The sequence below is a fragment of the Cheilinus undulatus genome, linkage group 19 (assembly GCF_018320785.1).
Source record: "Cheilinus undulatus linkage group 19, ASM1832078v1, whole genome shotgun sequence".
Taxonomy (NCBI): Eukaryota; Metazoa; Chordata; class Actinopteri; order Labriformes; family Labridae; genus Cheilinus; species Cheilinus undulatus.
In genome coordinates, this window is record NC_054883.1 from 11,236,608 (window position 1) to 11,251,050 (window position 14,443).

The window sequence follows — 14,443 nt, forward strand, 5'->3', positions numbered from 1 at the left end:
TTTATAGACTGTTGTCTTTTCATTCCCTTTGTCTCGATTACGCACTTTTGTTACAGGGAATGCAGGTCACCGCATCTCATTCTGTTAAGTCAGCGGCAGTTCAACGTAATCAATCCTATATTTTATTAATTACATTTTTATAACATATGTTTATGCTCATATTTTCTTTTAAAAAGACGTAAAATGAGGATTTAATGGCTTTTAATCGCAGTGAAATCATAGCAAACAGTTCACAAAATTATGTGTCTATTTTCCGTTATGGGTTGCTTAAAGGCCGAGAAAAAAATAGAAATCTTGGCAAACTTTGCACTGGGGGCGGCGTTTCAGACGAGACAATATTAGAACAGTCGCTTAGCAACTGCAGCCGCAAACAGATAGCGGATGTCGTAAAGGCTAAAGAGGCTGGTGTTGAAAAGAGTGGAAACAGAACCCATTGTGGTGTTGGAGAGGAGTGAGCTTGCTGCCTGAGAGAAGAAAAAAAGAGGCAATTCCGCGACCACAAATGGACTCGTGATAAGCGGACAGATATGGACGGTAACGGACAACACGGACGTTGTTGCCCTTTGTGAAGAGGACCGCGTCGTCCAGTCGGAAAGAGCCGGTATATGAAGAGTTAAGACTCGACAACCCAACTGTTTATTTCAGCAGCTAGCAGGCTAGCTGGCTAGATACCTAGGAGCTAGAAATGGGAAGCCCGTGTGAGTTTGCATGATAGAGGTCTTCGTCGACCTTTGGAAGGGCTGTTTTCGGTTTGAATCTTGTCGGCGGTGATTTGAAGCGTCCGTCGCCCTCCTACTGAGTAAACGCAACTTTGAAGAATGATATCAAGTGAGCGCTAAGCATTTCACTACTACGGACCCGGAGAGGAAAAAAGTCATACAGGTTTGTCTCACAGTTGTTTCCTCTCTTTGCAGTCTGTATTCACACTGAAATTAACCCTGTAAAAATAACAGTAAATTTAACATAATCTTTAAAGCATTTCTTTTGTAGCCTCGGGTTAAACAGGTAAATAAATCAAAGGTGTAGTGTGTTGAAGTCACGTAAAAATGATGCTTGACACTTAAGCGTCACTGTTGCTACCTCAGGAATGATTAAACTGCTTGGTAAAATAGTGCTTTCTAGAAACTAACTCTTTTATCTGATACCTACATCCGCTGAAAGGCGACAGGAAGTTTATTATTACCGCGAATAGAGCTGGCTGTGTTTACTCAAAACAGAGCTATCGTTTCCATCATAGAATGACTGTTTTTTTCCTTTTCTGCAGCCAGCTTTGGTGCCTCAACACAACCTAATGACGTCTGTAAATTAGTATAATAACTGCGTATGTTTGTGATAAATGCACTAACAGCTTGTCAGATCTGAAAAGTGATGCATAGGTGACCACCTCTAGCTCCAAAAATAATTATTCTCATGGCAGTTGGCATGTAGTCCTACTGTAGTTTTTCCTCTCCTGATAAACAAATACTACCTCAACAGGTTTCCACTTCACTGACATGATTTGTATTAACATGCTATGAATTAATCTCCTCCACAAGCAGCACCTTCAACATTGTGCCCATCAGACAGAGGAGATAAAGCACTGGAAATAAAAGCAGAATTTGCGCTAATTGCTAAATTGACTTGACCATGAGATTCCTGCGACTGTACGCTTTCTTTGTGCACTTGTGCCCTTGATTTCTTCAAGGGAAAACAGATTACAGTCTTACTGTTAAGTCCAAAAAAAGGCTTAGCTTATTATAAGTTCTAAGGAATTTCTCTTTACAGTCTAATGAATAGAATGTGCTGCTTAGAATTAATTTTTCCCTATCAGGAGACTAATTGTGGAGCCTTTTCTGCAAGGTTAGTCGGCAAGGGAACTATGAAAACAGACCGATGCACTAAAGACATTCTGCTGGTGGTTGATTTGAATGTTTCTCAGCTCTCAGCAGGGAAACGTCTTGTAATTGTAGCCTAAAAGCTCCCACTGGAGAAGTATATTTTGTGTATTTGACCTCCAAACTCGCCAGATCATACTTGTGAAACACACAGAGCATTAATTTTAGGATGATCTGTGACCCAATAAACATCTCACAGGTTGTCAAGTTAACTACCTCAGACTGTAAACATTTTTTCCCATGATGAAAATCTGATGGGCTGTTTTGCAATAGCATCAAAACGGGAAGAAATTTCTGACAACTTTTCAAACTTTCAGAGAAAAATGTATGCTGAAAACATGCAGCTGTTTAAGTCAAAAAGTATTATGAGCTAAAAGATGTAGAGTAAGTCTTTTCTATACAAGTGAGTGCTTTAAAACAGCTGCAGCAGCCCGGTGCAAACAGATATCATTGATATTCTCATTAAAACCTCTTTGCTTCTGCTCTGAACCAGAGATGAATGGACTGATGTCCATACTGGGATGCCACTAATTGGTGCTCGTATTATGAGGACTCAATTTTTTCCATTAGGCATGTGAATCTGTCATTTGTATCTATCCATCATTGTCTCAGTGTTTGCTGTACTGAGGCAACCCGGCTGTGGCTGAATGTTTTTGTGATCAAACATTATTGACTCCCACAGTCAATAACCTTGGCAACAGTAGTTCCTCTCTCCGGCTAGAGCCGCACATTACTGTGGAAGCGGGAGGGGGTCAAGGAGGCTTTTTCCGAGCTTTGAGGAGGGTTTGGTGGTAATGCAGGCGGCCCCCGAGGGTAGACATTCATGTTTGTGTGCGTTCATTCGGGATGAAGAACTTGTGCTCTGTATTGAAGTGATCTCTGTCCGTTCACTTTCATTATAGGAGCAAAGTTTCTCTCACCTTGCTGTTCAGTAGCTGTACTTTTGGTATGGCTTAAGTATCCTCTATTTTTCTGACTCCTCCACAGCCCTTCCCCAGAACTCCCTCTTTGCTCTCTTCTGCATTTCCAGTGGAGTTAATCAGACATGTTCATGTGTGGCTTGACTTCATTATATCATAATGAAGTTTCGCCTCAGGTGCAGTGAAGGAAATGGGTTAGCCTGCGAGTAGCCTTGCCCTCATATACTATTATCTGAAACCAGTATTACACAAAGAGCTGTGCAAAAGATTATTCATGATGGAAATTTCCTTTTCAACTCGCTCTTTCTTATCTGGGTTATTCTGTTGGAATCTAAGTTTAATAAAAAGTTGAAATATTAGGATATTACCATGCCATCTCCCTCTGCCTCGACCTTTGTCATTCTGTTTTAAGCCAACACGGGGCCTATTGCTTTATCTTGTGCCTTTTCTGTCCCAGTAATGAGCCATTTTGCGGCTTTTAACATCTGCCAAACTTGGAACATTTCAAATGCGAGACTCATCTCCCATGCATGACGAGTCAGGCATCCTTTGATTTGCCCTCTTTTTCTTTGCCACTCTTTCGAAGCGCTCACTGCAATACTTTGTAGACCGAGAACATCCAAAAAAACTTTACTTTCCCCACTTTTTTGGCAGCGGGTGCATACGACGAGAGGTAATTTGGTGCTTATTCTAAACAGGGTTTGCCTCTTGGTATTGTGCATCCCTCCCTCTCGCAGAAGGAGCAGAGGCACCGTGGGGAGGAACTGGGGTGGGGGGGGGGCTTAATTTAAAACACAAGTTTTCTGCGGGCACAATGAGGTTTGTCTAAAAGAAAACAGTGCTTTAAATTTCACTGGCCTCTATTCCGGTGGGTAACATCTGTGTTGGAATACAAAGCATCTGGCTTTAATTTGGGGCTATAGGTGAACTTTACCCTTGTCAAAACCTGAGTGGGCAACTTTACCATTCAGCCTGCTTTCCTCTGTGAATGTCCTGTTAAATAACTCTCAGCAAACAGACAGTGAGGGAGTGAAATAAACAGTTATGCAGGCGTAAAATTCACAAGAAGCAGTCTAGTGGTGTAATTACCAGGGAAAAACATCCCCGTCGTAAATGACCATGCCATCCTTCCAATAAAGCTGAATGTTTTTGGCCCCATTCACACAATTATTCTCTGTAAAGGAGCTGCAGCAGCAGCAGGCAATAAAAACTCTTAAATCTTGTAGAATTTCGATTCTAATTCTTGCGTGCTTCATGCTATAATAAGTACAGGATCAAATATAAGCCATCTGTGGAAAAATGTTTATATTTTATTGACGACATTTCTTGCATTTTAGCCCCTTGGCTGTCTCTCATTAACAGAAAGAAAATGCAGTATGTATTTTATCCTTTCACTTCACTAATAAGCATAGTCGTTGCTCTAATCCAGGTAATGTTCCATAGGTAATCGAGGCCTAACACTTTCTCTTGAGAGCAGGTAGAAGCTATGTATCCTCCTCGCGTTCGCTGTCAGCTCATGCATCTCATTACTCCGCAGTGACCAGGTCTTGTTCCAGGCTTGTTCCAGCTTGCATTGTCTCCGTCTCATTCTCTGGAAAGGGGATGAAGAGGTGATCACCTCGCGGGCCTGGCTGAGGTTGTGTTTCGTCCTCTTTGAGCCCTTTCCTGATCCGAGTTAAATCTCAAATCTGCTCCTGAGATCTCACAGCCAAGAGTGCTGCCGTGACTGCCTGTGTCAAATGCTAAACGGCACTTGAATCGAGATCTTATAGCAACAGGGTATTCAGCTTTCCCCTCAAGCAATCAGCTTCCCCTCGCTCTCTGTGGAAAGCACGTTCCTTTGACTCCTGCTGAAATTGTTTGTCTTAGCCATTCAGACTTTTTCATCCTCCAATCATCTGCATTTTCCTCTTAATAGAAATATCAGTTGAATTAGGGTGATTGCTGGCACTGTATCATAATTGTGTTGGGTTTCTTTTTGCTTGATTTGATTGGCTAAATCAATCATTTATCACACTGTGGGCATTATGGTCAGGCAGCTAGATAAACAATTACTAAAGCAGAACATACATCCATACATTTTATTTTACTTCGTTTTTACATTATAATGCGTAATCTTTTGTTGTTTGTGGAGATTGTGACTCTTTATGTTGTTTTAAAGAAAGTGAAATGTTACCATGGGAAAACTAGCTTAGCTTTTTGTGGAGAATGTGGGATAAAGCAGATATCTTGAGAAAACTGAAATATACTTGTTAACTGAGGACAAAAAGCAAAAAACAAAGTCTAAGGATGCATATCTACTTAGAGCCTCTGTAAGAATAATTATTTTGTAAAGTTTGGACTCTGAGATGTCACAGGTTTATGTAGGCATGAGGCTGAAAAAAGGAACATCTGAAAGACACATTTGCAATGCTTTTAGCTGCTTTTACCATTATCAGAGTGCTTGAGTGTGATTAAATGGAAAAGTCCTCTGTCTTTTGAAATTGCATTACATGACACTTGCATTTCCAGTAGCCATTTGTTTAAATGCAGACAGATTCAGTTTAAAACTGCTGTGAGTTTACTCCTGTTTCAAAAGTGGAAAGTGAGTCTGCAACTCTCATTATCCACATCCTATAAATGGTACACCGCTGACTGTTGAGTCACATTGTTTGATTTTGAGTTATGTGTTAAGAATAGAAGGGAAAAATGCATGATTCATAAATTGTTTCCCTTAAACAAAAAAAAGTAGTTCAGCTGTCTGTAGTTCACTTATTTGGATATGGTCTATTTTTACATAAGGGATGTTGGCCTGATCAGCTTGAGGTATTTTCAGACAGAGGCGTCAGGTAGGAAGAGCTAGTGCATTCACCGTCTTATCTGACACTCCACAGCCGTGCATCCCCTCACAATCGCTGCTGTTTTGGCAGCCTCCAGCCCCCGTGTCTATCCGTATCTCAGCTGCTTCGATCTGAAAAGCAAAATGCAAGGAAGCCATCGACACACGCTCTAATCACAGTACTGTGCCTGCTCGTTAGCAGTGCCCTCTCAAGTCAGCTGTCCTAATAGGCATGTCCTAATGAGCTCTAATTGGGGATGGCTAATTTGCATGGCCTGAGTCATTGTCTTTCTTCAAGCGACTTATAAGACTTACAAGACTCATTGCTAAAAGCTGATTGGGGGGTCTAACATGGCTTCATCATGAGTTAGACTACAGGGGGCTTGAGAAGCTTCAGAGAGACCAGATTGTTGTCTCCGTCCTCCACGCCTCAGTTCTTAGCATTCCCTTTTCAGTTGACATCGATATGCCTAATGGAGTTATCCACAGCATCTTCCCCCCACTCCCAATCACAGACGTTATTTTAGTGACACCAGCCATTTTCAAAGAAACGGCTTCAAAGCATGATTAAAACGAAGCAGACCAACTCTGATCAAAGGTTAAACTACGCACAGCGTGACTCTCTTCACAATGCAGCAAGGTTTCTGCATTTGAAAAGAGAAGGAAAAAATCAAGGTTTTCAGAGCTCATGTAACTGTTGAGGTATGCAGGCGGCGTGTTATTTTGCTGTGCACGGGAGCAAAAAGTGATGGATACTTCTGTAGCTACAGGAGGAGGTCCTGTGAGGAATCATCTTCAGAGAGCAGCAAATTTTATTTATACTGGGAAAGGATGTTGTACATTTCCTCTTAATTTAATTGCTGACACTTTATTTTGTCTTTTTCCATCCTTATATTTATCTTTTATTGGGGAAGTGTACACGAGATGAATTCTCAAAGTAGAAGCATTCAAACAGGCACAGGCAAGTTTATTGCACTGGCTGTGGGCCATCTAATTTCTGCTCAAAAAAGTAATGAAATCTCTCAAATGACCCAGCAATTCAAATTTGTTAGACTATTTCATATGCCGGAGAAAGTGCTCTTTTGTTTTATAGGAAGTATTGCATGATATGGCTTAGGTGTTTAAGTTGCAGGCCCAGAAGAAGATGAATTTAACACACCTTTTTCAGTTCAGCTCCAAAAGGGGCCAATTTTCATGTTATGAGATGTATCTTTTTTATTTGCTCTGATGTAATGAGTCCTTCTCTCTTTCTTTACTTGATTTCAGGCCTTCTGGCTCGAGGTTGCACACAAACACTAAGGAGGGAGAACATGACTCACCGGCCCCTGCCAGAAACTGGCACGGGGCAGCTGTGCCAACCTTGCCCCTGCTTGCCACTTTAGAAGCTAACACGGTACACCATGACAGAGAGGCATAGAGGATAGCTCCCTGACGATCATCCTCCCTATCCCTCAAGAACCCCCCTGCCCCTCCCCTTGCCCCCATCATGCTGCGCTTTCTGCCTCTCAAACTTGGCCGCCTGTACCGCTGTCTGAAACTCTTGCTGGTGGTGGGATTGTTTGTCATCTTGTTGATGAACACCCACAACCTGTTCGCCTCCTTCCAGAAGAATGAGCTCATGGACAGACGCTTCATCAACCTAAACAAGTGTCCCGCCTGCTTTGGCACCAGCTGGTGTCGCAAATTCATGAACGGCCAGGTATCCTTCGAGACGTGGGGTCGGCTAAGATTCCTGGACGTTTTCAATGTCAAGAATGTTTACTTCGCTCAGTACGGTGAGCCCAGGGAGGGCACCCGCCGCGTGGTGCTCAAAAGACTCGGCTCCAATCAGGAGCTGGCCGAGATAGACCAGAAAATCTGCAAAAGGGCCACAGGCAGGCCGCGGTGCGACCTCATCCAGGCTATGTACAAGACTGAGTTTGCAAGGATCAACGGTGATGTTCGGCTGCTCACTCCAGAGGTGGTGGAGGGATGGTCGGACCTCGTGCACTGCCCATCTCAGAGGCTGCTGGACCGTGTGGTCCGCAGGTATGCTGAGACCAAAGACTCAGGCAGCTTCCTGTTAAAGAACCTCAAGGACACAGAGAGAATGCAGCTACTTATGACGTTGGCATTCAACCCAGAGCCACTTGTTCTTCAGGTACGGTCTCTGCTTCAACCCTTTTTTTCCCTTTATTTCCTTTATTGAGTATAAGTATTTTACAGATACTAACAAATACATATAACTGATTTAACTGTTAGAAGAAAACTCACTATACAGTCCACAAGGCAACACACAGAAAAGCTCAAACAGTTTTTCAAGCACATAAATTGCAATACAATACAATAGACCCACATATAAAATGCACTGGTTTGAATGCATGTATAGCCTGAATCTGTGGGTTGGACATCAACATAGAAAGCACATTTATACATATTATACATGTATGCATGACTGTTTTTTGAACCAATGTTTTGATTTTGTTTTAAAGGTTACACAGTTGCCTCAGTTTCTCATAATAGCCGTTAATTTTTCCATGCTATGTGTTTTTCAAGACAGCATCTGTTGATGGGTAAATGGTAGTAACCGAGGCTTTAAAGGTTGCTTTCTTTTCATAAAGAAAATATTGCCTTTTGCCTGTTAGCTGATCCGTTGCACCGGGTGTTTTCATTATAGCTGATATGGCATGGTCCCTGGATTACCTTAGCTACAGAGAATAAGAGCATCATTACAAAGCAAGCCAGGGTGTTGGCCCACAAAGCCCCCAGTAAATTACAGGGTGGGAATCCTCCCTTTTCCTTCCTCCACCATAGATCTGAGACAAGCCATTACACCCTCCCTAAACTCCAGGCTACATCGAGACTACACGTCCGCTATTTGGAGCACGAAACATTCCTCTACTTAGACTTAGAGAAGGTTTTAAGAGCTGTGGCCTCCCAAAAGATGAGAGATTTTGGCTGGCGGCAATACTGCATATTTAACACTATATGTAGGCCAGTTTTGAATTATTCAAGGATGCATCTGTAAATGGTCCAAGTTGTTTTTAATTTTAATATACGTCTGTGTCCACCGGAGTCTCGTCTTTTGTGTGAGGCGGCAGGCGGAGGGATATCTTACGGGGCTGCTAAGTGGGATCAGCGTAAATATCCTAGATCTTTCAGCAATATTACTGCCTTTTACTTTAGCACTACTGTACAGAAATGCAACTTGGCTTACAAGTTGAAAGAATGACAAAAAGACATGGTGATACTACTTTTTCAATTGTTTCTTCTGTTGTTTAGTTTTAATAAGAATCTGTCAGAGCACTGGTTTGGAAATTTGAATTCAGCTTGGATTAAAAGTAAAAAATGATCAGTTCTGTATTACATTTAGTAGACTTGGTTTTCTTGTGAGAATAAGTACAGTTTGGTTGTTTTCTGAAGATTTAAACTTGTTTATCTCCCTTTATTTGGGATTAGCATCACAAGGGTTCTCACATGAAATAGTTAACTTTTGTGTTTTTCTCAAGATCTTGAAAAATAAACTAGTTATCAGAAGGAAACCAGAGATAACAACATGAATAAATCAAGATCTCAAGAAAACAACCAAAAAGGAGTCTTTATCATGGGTACAGTAAGAAATGTAGATGTTCAGTATGCCCATTAAGAGCTTCCATGAAAATGTCAAAATATTATCTCTTTTAGTCGTGCATTGACATAAAGAAAGACGTTTTTATCACCTGCCATTTCCATTTTGTAATTCTGCATGTCAAAGCAGCCTAACTGTATATCATATACGCACTTCCCACATCCTCTTTGTCACTGATTTACAAGCAGCCAATCAATTTCAATTTCAATCTGGCATTGACTTTGTCTCGTGAGGGGACAGAACAACAATGCTCATGGCCCGTGTAGACATTCAATAACTCACTCTGACCTCCAGCCCCCCTCCTGCGAAAACATAGGACCGCACACCTTCAGGCATTTTCGGAGGACAAAAGGCCAGATCAGCCTTTTAGTCCGGTCAATCTATAAAATCTGATTAGCCAAGTGTGGTCCCTTTCCCCTCCCCCTTATGTCCTTTTCCCTTTCATTTCTTTCTTTTTAGAGCTCTCTTTTATGTGTGTCACCCCCTCCTCTATATTTTCCCCCTCTGCTTGTGTACGCTCCACAAACTCTGGCCAGATAATTCCATCAGTCTTTTTAATGCCATTATGCCCCAGTTCAGAGGCTTGTTGAATCCCCTTCTCCTCCACAATCCTCATCTTTCATATAGCCATAGACAATGCACCAATACATGTCTGATTTCCCATAGTTCCTTTCCCTTCCTGCTCTTTGTAGCCTTTGCACTTTTACAGGGACTCATGAATAGTTCATCTCATCCTGAACTTGTGACCTGCAGGCACAAGGAAGAGAACTGTGGAGGGTTGTGTGTGCTGCAATGGGCCTGTGGTAACAGATGGTGGGCATGGCTTGTGGATGGATATTAAACAAAAAAAACAACAATGTGCCAGATATCTCTGAGATTCACACATCCTGAACGCCTCAACTGTTAGTCAGCATCACTGAACTGAAAAGATGAGGAGAAAATTTGCCGAGAGACTGAGAGACCCTATACACAAGGTTGGGCAGCAGTAGACCATAAAGAATTAATGGCGTCTATAGAGATTGAACAGGAGACGTGCTGTACTACAACACCTTGGTCTTGCCAGGGGTTAGTGCTACTGTGTGGGGACTGGTTTTAACAAAAGGTGGAGGAATGTGCACCAAGTTTTATGGCCAGTTATTTAATGAAACCTGATCCTTATTTCTTCTATTTATCACTCTGTCTTCTTACAAGCTTTGAGCGATGTTCCTCTTTGCCTGGCTGCAGTTAACACCACTTCTGTAAGTTAGAGAGGCCACTATCTCTCAGTATGTAATTTAAGTTTGCTATATTTAGTTTAAATGATTTCCTGCTGTCATTGGTTGCCAGCTCTGTGGTTTTTGAGGTTTTCCTCTCTATCTCTCATCCCTTTGCCTTTATACAGTTAAATAATGCCAGGAACGTTTTTCTGCTGCGCGCTCAGTGAGCTGCACTCTCTTTCGAATGGCTTCTGTTTCCAGTCTTTTGAAGCCACAGGCAGTAAATCGGCCCTGTTTCACTATGAGAAACCAGACCCTCTTTGTCAGTGGGAAACAATCTGCTGTGTTGTTTCGGCGCTGGCCAACAATGCATTTTCTGTGTGCTCTGTGGTACACAAGCACACATGCAGGCAAACACACGGAGAAACACACACCACCCCCACTCCTCGTCACGTGGAAGACAATTTGGCTTTGGGGAATAAATATTTTTGGAAGACAAAATGACGACAGGCGGATAAGAAAATCCTTCTGCGATGAGAGGCACCTTATGCAACTTCATCTGTTTTCCCTTAACTAATGCTGTTTTTTCTTAAGGTCTCACAGATTAGTTTACTGTAATAAATGTAGCGGTGTCAAGTACTTGAGCAGAGAAAGAACATGATGCTATTTAATTTCTCCTCTAATTTGACAATAACTCAGTTTGCATGAAAAACCAAGTAATAAATTCCTCTCAGTTTCCCCAGCTAGAACCTTATTTGCCATCCTTGGCTCCTCTCCCTCGGCGGCATGACTCATCGATTCATCAGGTGATGGTTGTGTTTGATGGAGTGCATCTGGCCCAACCTTAAATTAGTTCGATTTAGCCCTAGTCCTCCCTTCCAAATCATTAAGCCAGGCGAGTCAGCCAGAAGCATGTGACTGCGCTCGCACCCCTTTTGGTCCTCAGCCCCGACTTGCTCAGTGAAGCTGAGAATAGGATGTGACAAGCCTGTGGGGTTAACTCAGTCATCTCCTCTAGAACTCAAATCTGTGCTGTCTCAGACACCCTTGCCTGTCTTTTCTGTTCCCGTCCCTCTCCACCTTCCTCATATCCTCCTCCTCCTCATTCAACACCCCACCCTCACCTGAAACAGAAACATACTCCTCAGAAGGCACTGAACACACAGTCGTCTAACACTGATACCAAATCGACAGAAAAGAGAGATTAGACGGATGACCTTATCTCCAATCCTTCGTAAGATTTGTGACAGCAGCATTTAAAAGCAAATGTGAAAGTAAACATTCATATGGTGTGAGCAAACACACTGGCAGCTTGTTTGAATTTTTTAAAATGGGGAGATGTCTCTCATGTATGCTGTTGATTTAATGAGTCCCTGCATAATCTATTACGACGCTCATCCACTTTGAGAGTCTAAGCCAAAGCAAATCGTATAAATTCAGGGTGTGTCTTGGCACAGAGAGAGGTAAAGATGGTGCCTTGACCGTGACCTACTGATCCTTGATTTCTTTTTAATAGAAAATACATTTAAATGCATCATTTCATTATAGATGTGCAACCTTTCTGTATCACTTAGGAGCCAAGACTGTTGTCCAATGATCATCAACAGGCAGTCTGAGGCCTATATAGGCACCATATAGTAGGAGGAAAAAATATTGTATGTTGCGGTCTTTCTGGTATCCCTAAAGCTATCAAAGTAACCCCAAAACCATTAAACATTGAGACAGTTTTATCAGGAATGACTTTTACAGAAGAGTTTTGCAGAACTATACCTATTAGTAATCAGGAGTACAAGTTAGTGCTCTCAAAAAAGGCTTAGCTTGCTGCACTAGTCGTGCACTGAATAGCTGTAGTCAACTGCACTGTAGGTGATACAAATCCCTGTCTTTTATGGCTGAAATGTTGCTTGTGTCTTATCTTGTCTACATATAACAAATATCACAGTAATGGTTGTTACGTTAAGCATTTGGTTATTGTTCTTCATGCTACTCTTCAATGATGTGTTTAACCATGCAGATGTTAAACATGTTTTCTTCAAGTCTAAAAGAACAATTACGTGTAGCATGTCACATTTGGTTGGTAACACAGCATACTAGCCTTAAACTCAGGCATGAACAACACAATATCCACAGCAATTAAGCAGTAAAATCTCATCAACTGCCTTGTGGCTTGCCTAGTATAGGTAAGAGGGGTTGAACTCAGCTAAAGGGCATTCATTGACACTTAGAGGAAAACATAGAAATATTTAAACAGTTAAATGCTGACTAGGCTAAAATATTTTATTTATTTAATTTTTTTAGAATCTGGACACCCAGATCATTATAGTCTCACAAAATGTCCTGTATACAACATATAATTGGCTAGTTTCATATGAGTACTAGCCAATCAACACTTCAGTTAGGGTGCCAGTGATACAGGCTGTGTACGAAACCACTCACTCATTCCCTACTCCCTATCAACTATATAGTGAGCAGCATACAGTGGACTCAACTGCAAAACACAAAAATGATTTGGGGCACTACTCCGGCCATGAGCAATGACGTCATCACCGTCTCACAGTTAAAAGGTTTAGCAACAACAGCTCGTAGGTTTCCATGACAACGGCTGAGGATCCAAATTAATGGTGGAATTTCACTGAAAACTGATATTAAATTTGATGAATTTTCCCCCAATATAAAGATACTAATAGATATGAAAGCTTGTGTCTTTAGTGGCAAAATAGTGTACATTTTAAATCCTTAACATTTTCTTACAGATTTGGTTAAAACCAACAAACAAAAAAGTATTGAATTAAGTTTTTATACGTGTCCCTGTGCTCCTCTCATTCGTCCATCATGTTTGAGAGCAGCAACTGCAATGCATGATGGTAAATATTGCTGGGCTAGTGAGCATTGGTTGTTCACTACTTCTCAAAATGCATTGTGGGATAGAATGAGTGCACTATATAGTAAATAACAATGCTCACTCAGAATTTGGACACCACTACAAAATAGCGTATTCACTATATGCACTATATGGGCTTAATTGTTTATACTACTTCATTTTTTCACCGTGCCGCGTTCCTTTATTTATTAATTCGGTACAAAAAATTCAATTATCGGTCTCATTTACTACTGACTATCAATATCTGTGTTGCCCCTGAAAAAGCAGCATGAAGTATTGTTGTTCTGTCTCTTTATGAGTGGCCTGCTAAGGGACTACGGATGCAAATTAGCAGTTTTTCTAAATGGCATGTTTACATTAGTCTTTCATGCTTAAGCTCATTAATGTGCTCTGTCCCTTTTAAATTAATTAGAAAATAAAGACATATATATAATTACATATATTTTCTTAACCAGTCAGATTTATTTAATGACAAATGGGGCAGTTTAGACTTAAAACCGTACAAAAACGGTGTTTTTCAAACATTTGCAATACTTGGTTGGCTCTCCAAGGTACTTTTAAAGCCACCCAATAATATTTGCTGTCCATTTCTATTGTATTTTTATCTTTATTAGTATATAGTCAGGATCTGTGCATGCAAGAGATGAATCCACTAATGCATCCCTCCCTTCAATTTCCACATTGTGGTGCGATGCATCATGTTAAAAATCAAACGTCTTATGCAGTCATTAACATTTTTCTACAGATTCTTGCTGCCGATGTCCTCCTGCGCTCCTTGGATGATTGTTGCCATACACTACCTAATCAATCACCAGCCCTTGCACATGCAGCTTACCTACCATAATTACAGGATACTGTGTAAAACATTTTAAAAGGCTATTGATTTTATTGTGGTGTCTTTAAACGGCGTATTGTGATAAGAGCAGAAATAAAATATCAGATATTCAGAAAGTGGCGGGATGGCCATCGCTACCTCCCAAATACTGTCATGAGGCACTGAAACCTATGACAGAACAAAGAGACAGAACAAGTCAAACATGTTTATATAGTGCTTCATAGACTTTTTGACATCATCACTATTACAACCTGCTTAAGATGGCTCCGCGTCCCGCTTTCTAGTCCTGACCCACCTGTTTAGAACCACTGA

General features: G+C 41.3%; 1 protein-coding gene across 1 annotated transcript in view; it reads left to right on the top strand.

Moving 5' to 3' along the window:
* Nucleotides 1-446: 446 nt before the first annotated feature.
* The window catches only part of dipk2ab (divergent protein kinase domain 2Ab), a 39,479-nt gene continuing 25,482 nt past the window's right edge, over nt 447-14,443 (top strand). The window contains exons 1-2 of the mRNA XM_041814769.1: nt 447-882; nt 6,879-7,752. Of these exons, the coding sequence (XP_041670703.1) occupies nt 7,099-7,752 (654 nt within the window). The 5' untranslated portion in view covers nt 447-882; nt 6,879-7,098. The remainder of the gene's footprint in view (nt 883-6,878; nt 7,753-14,443) is intronic.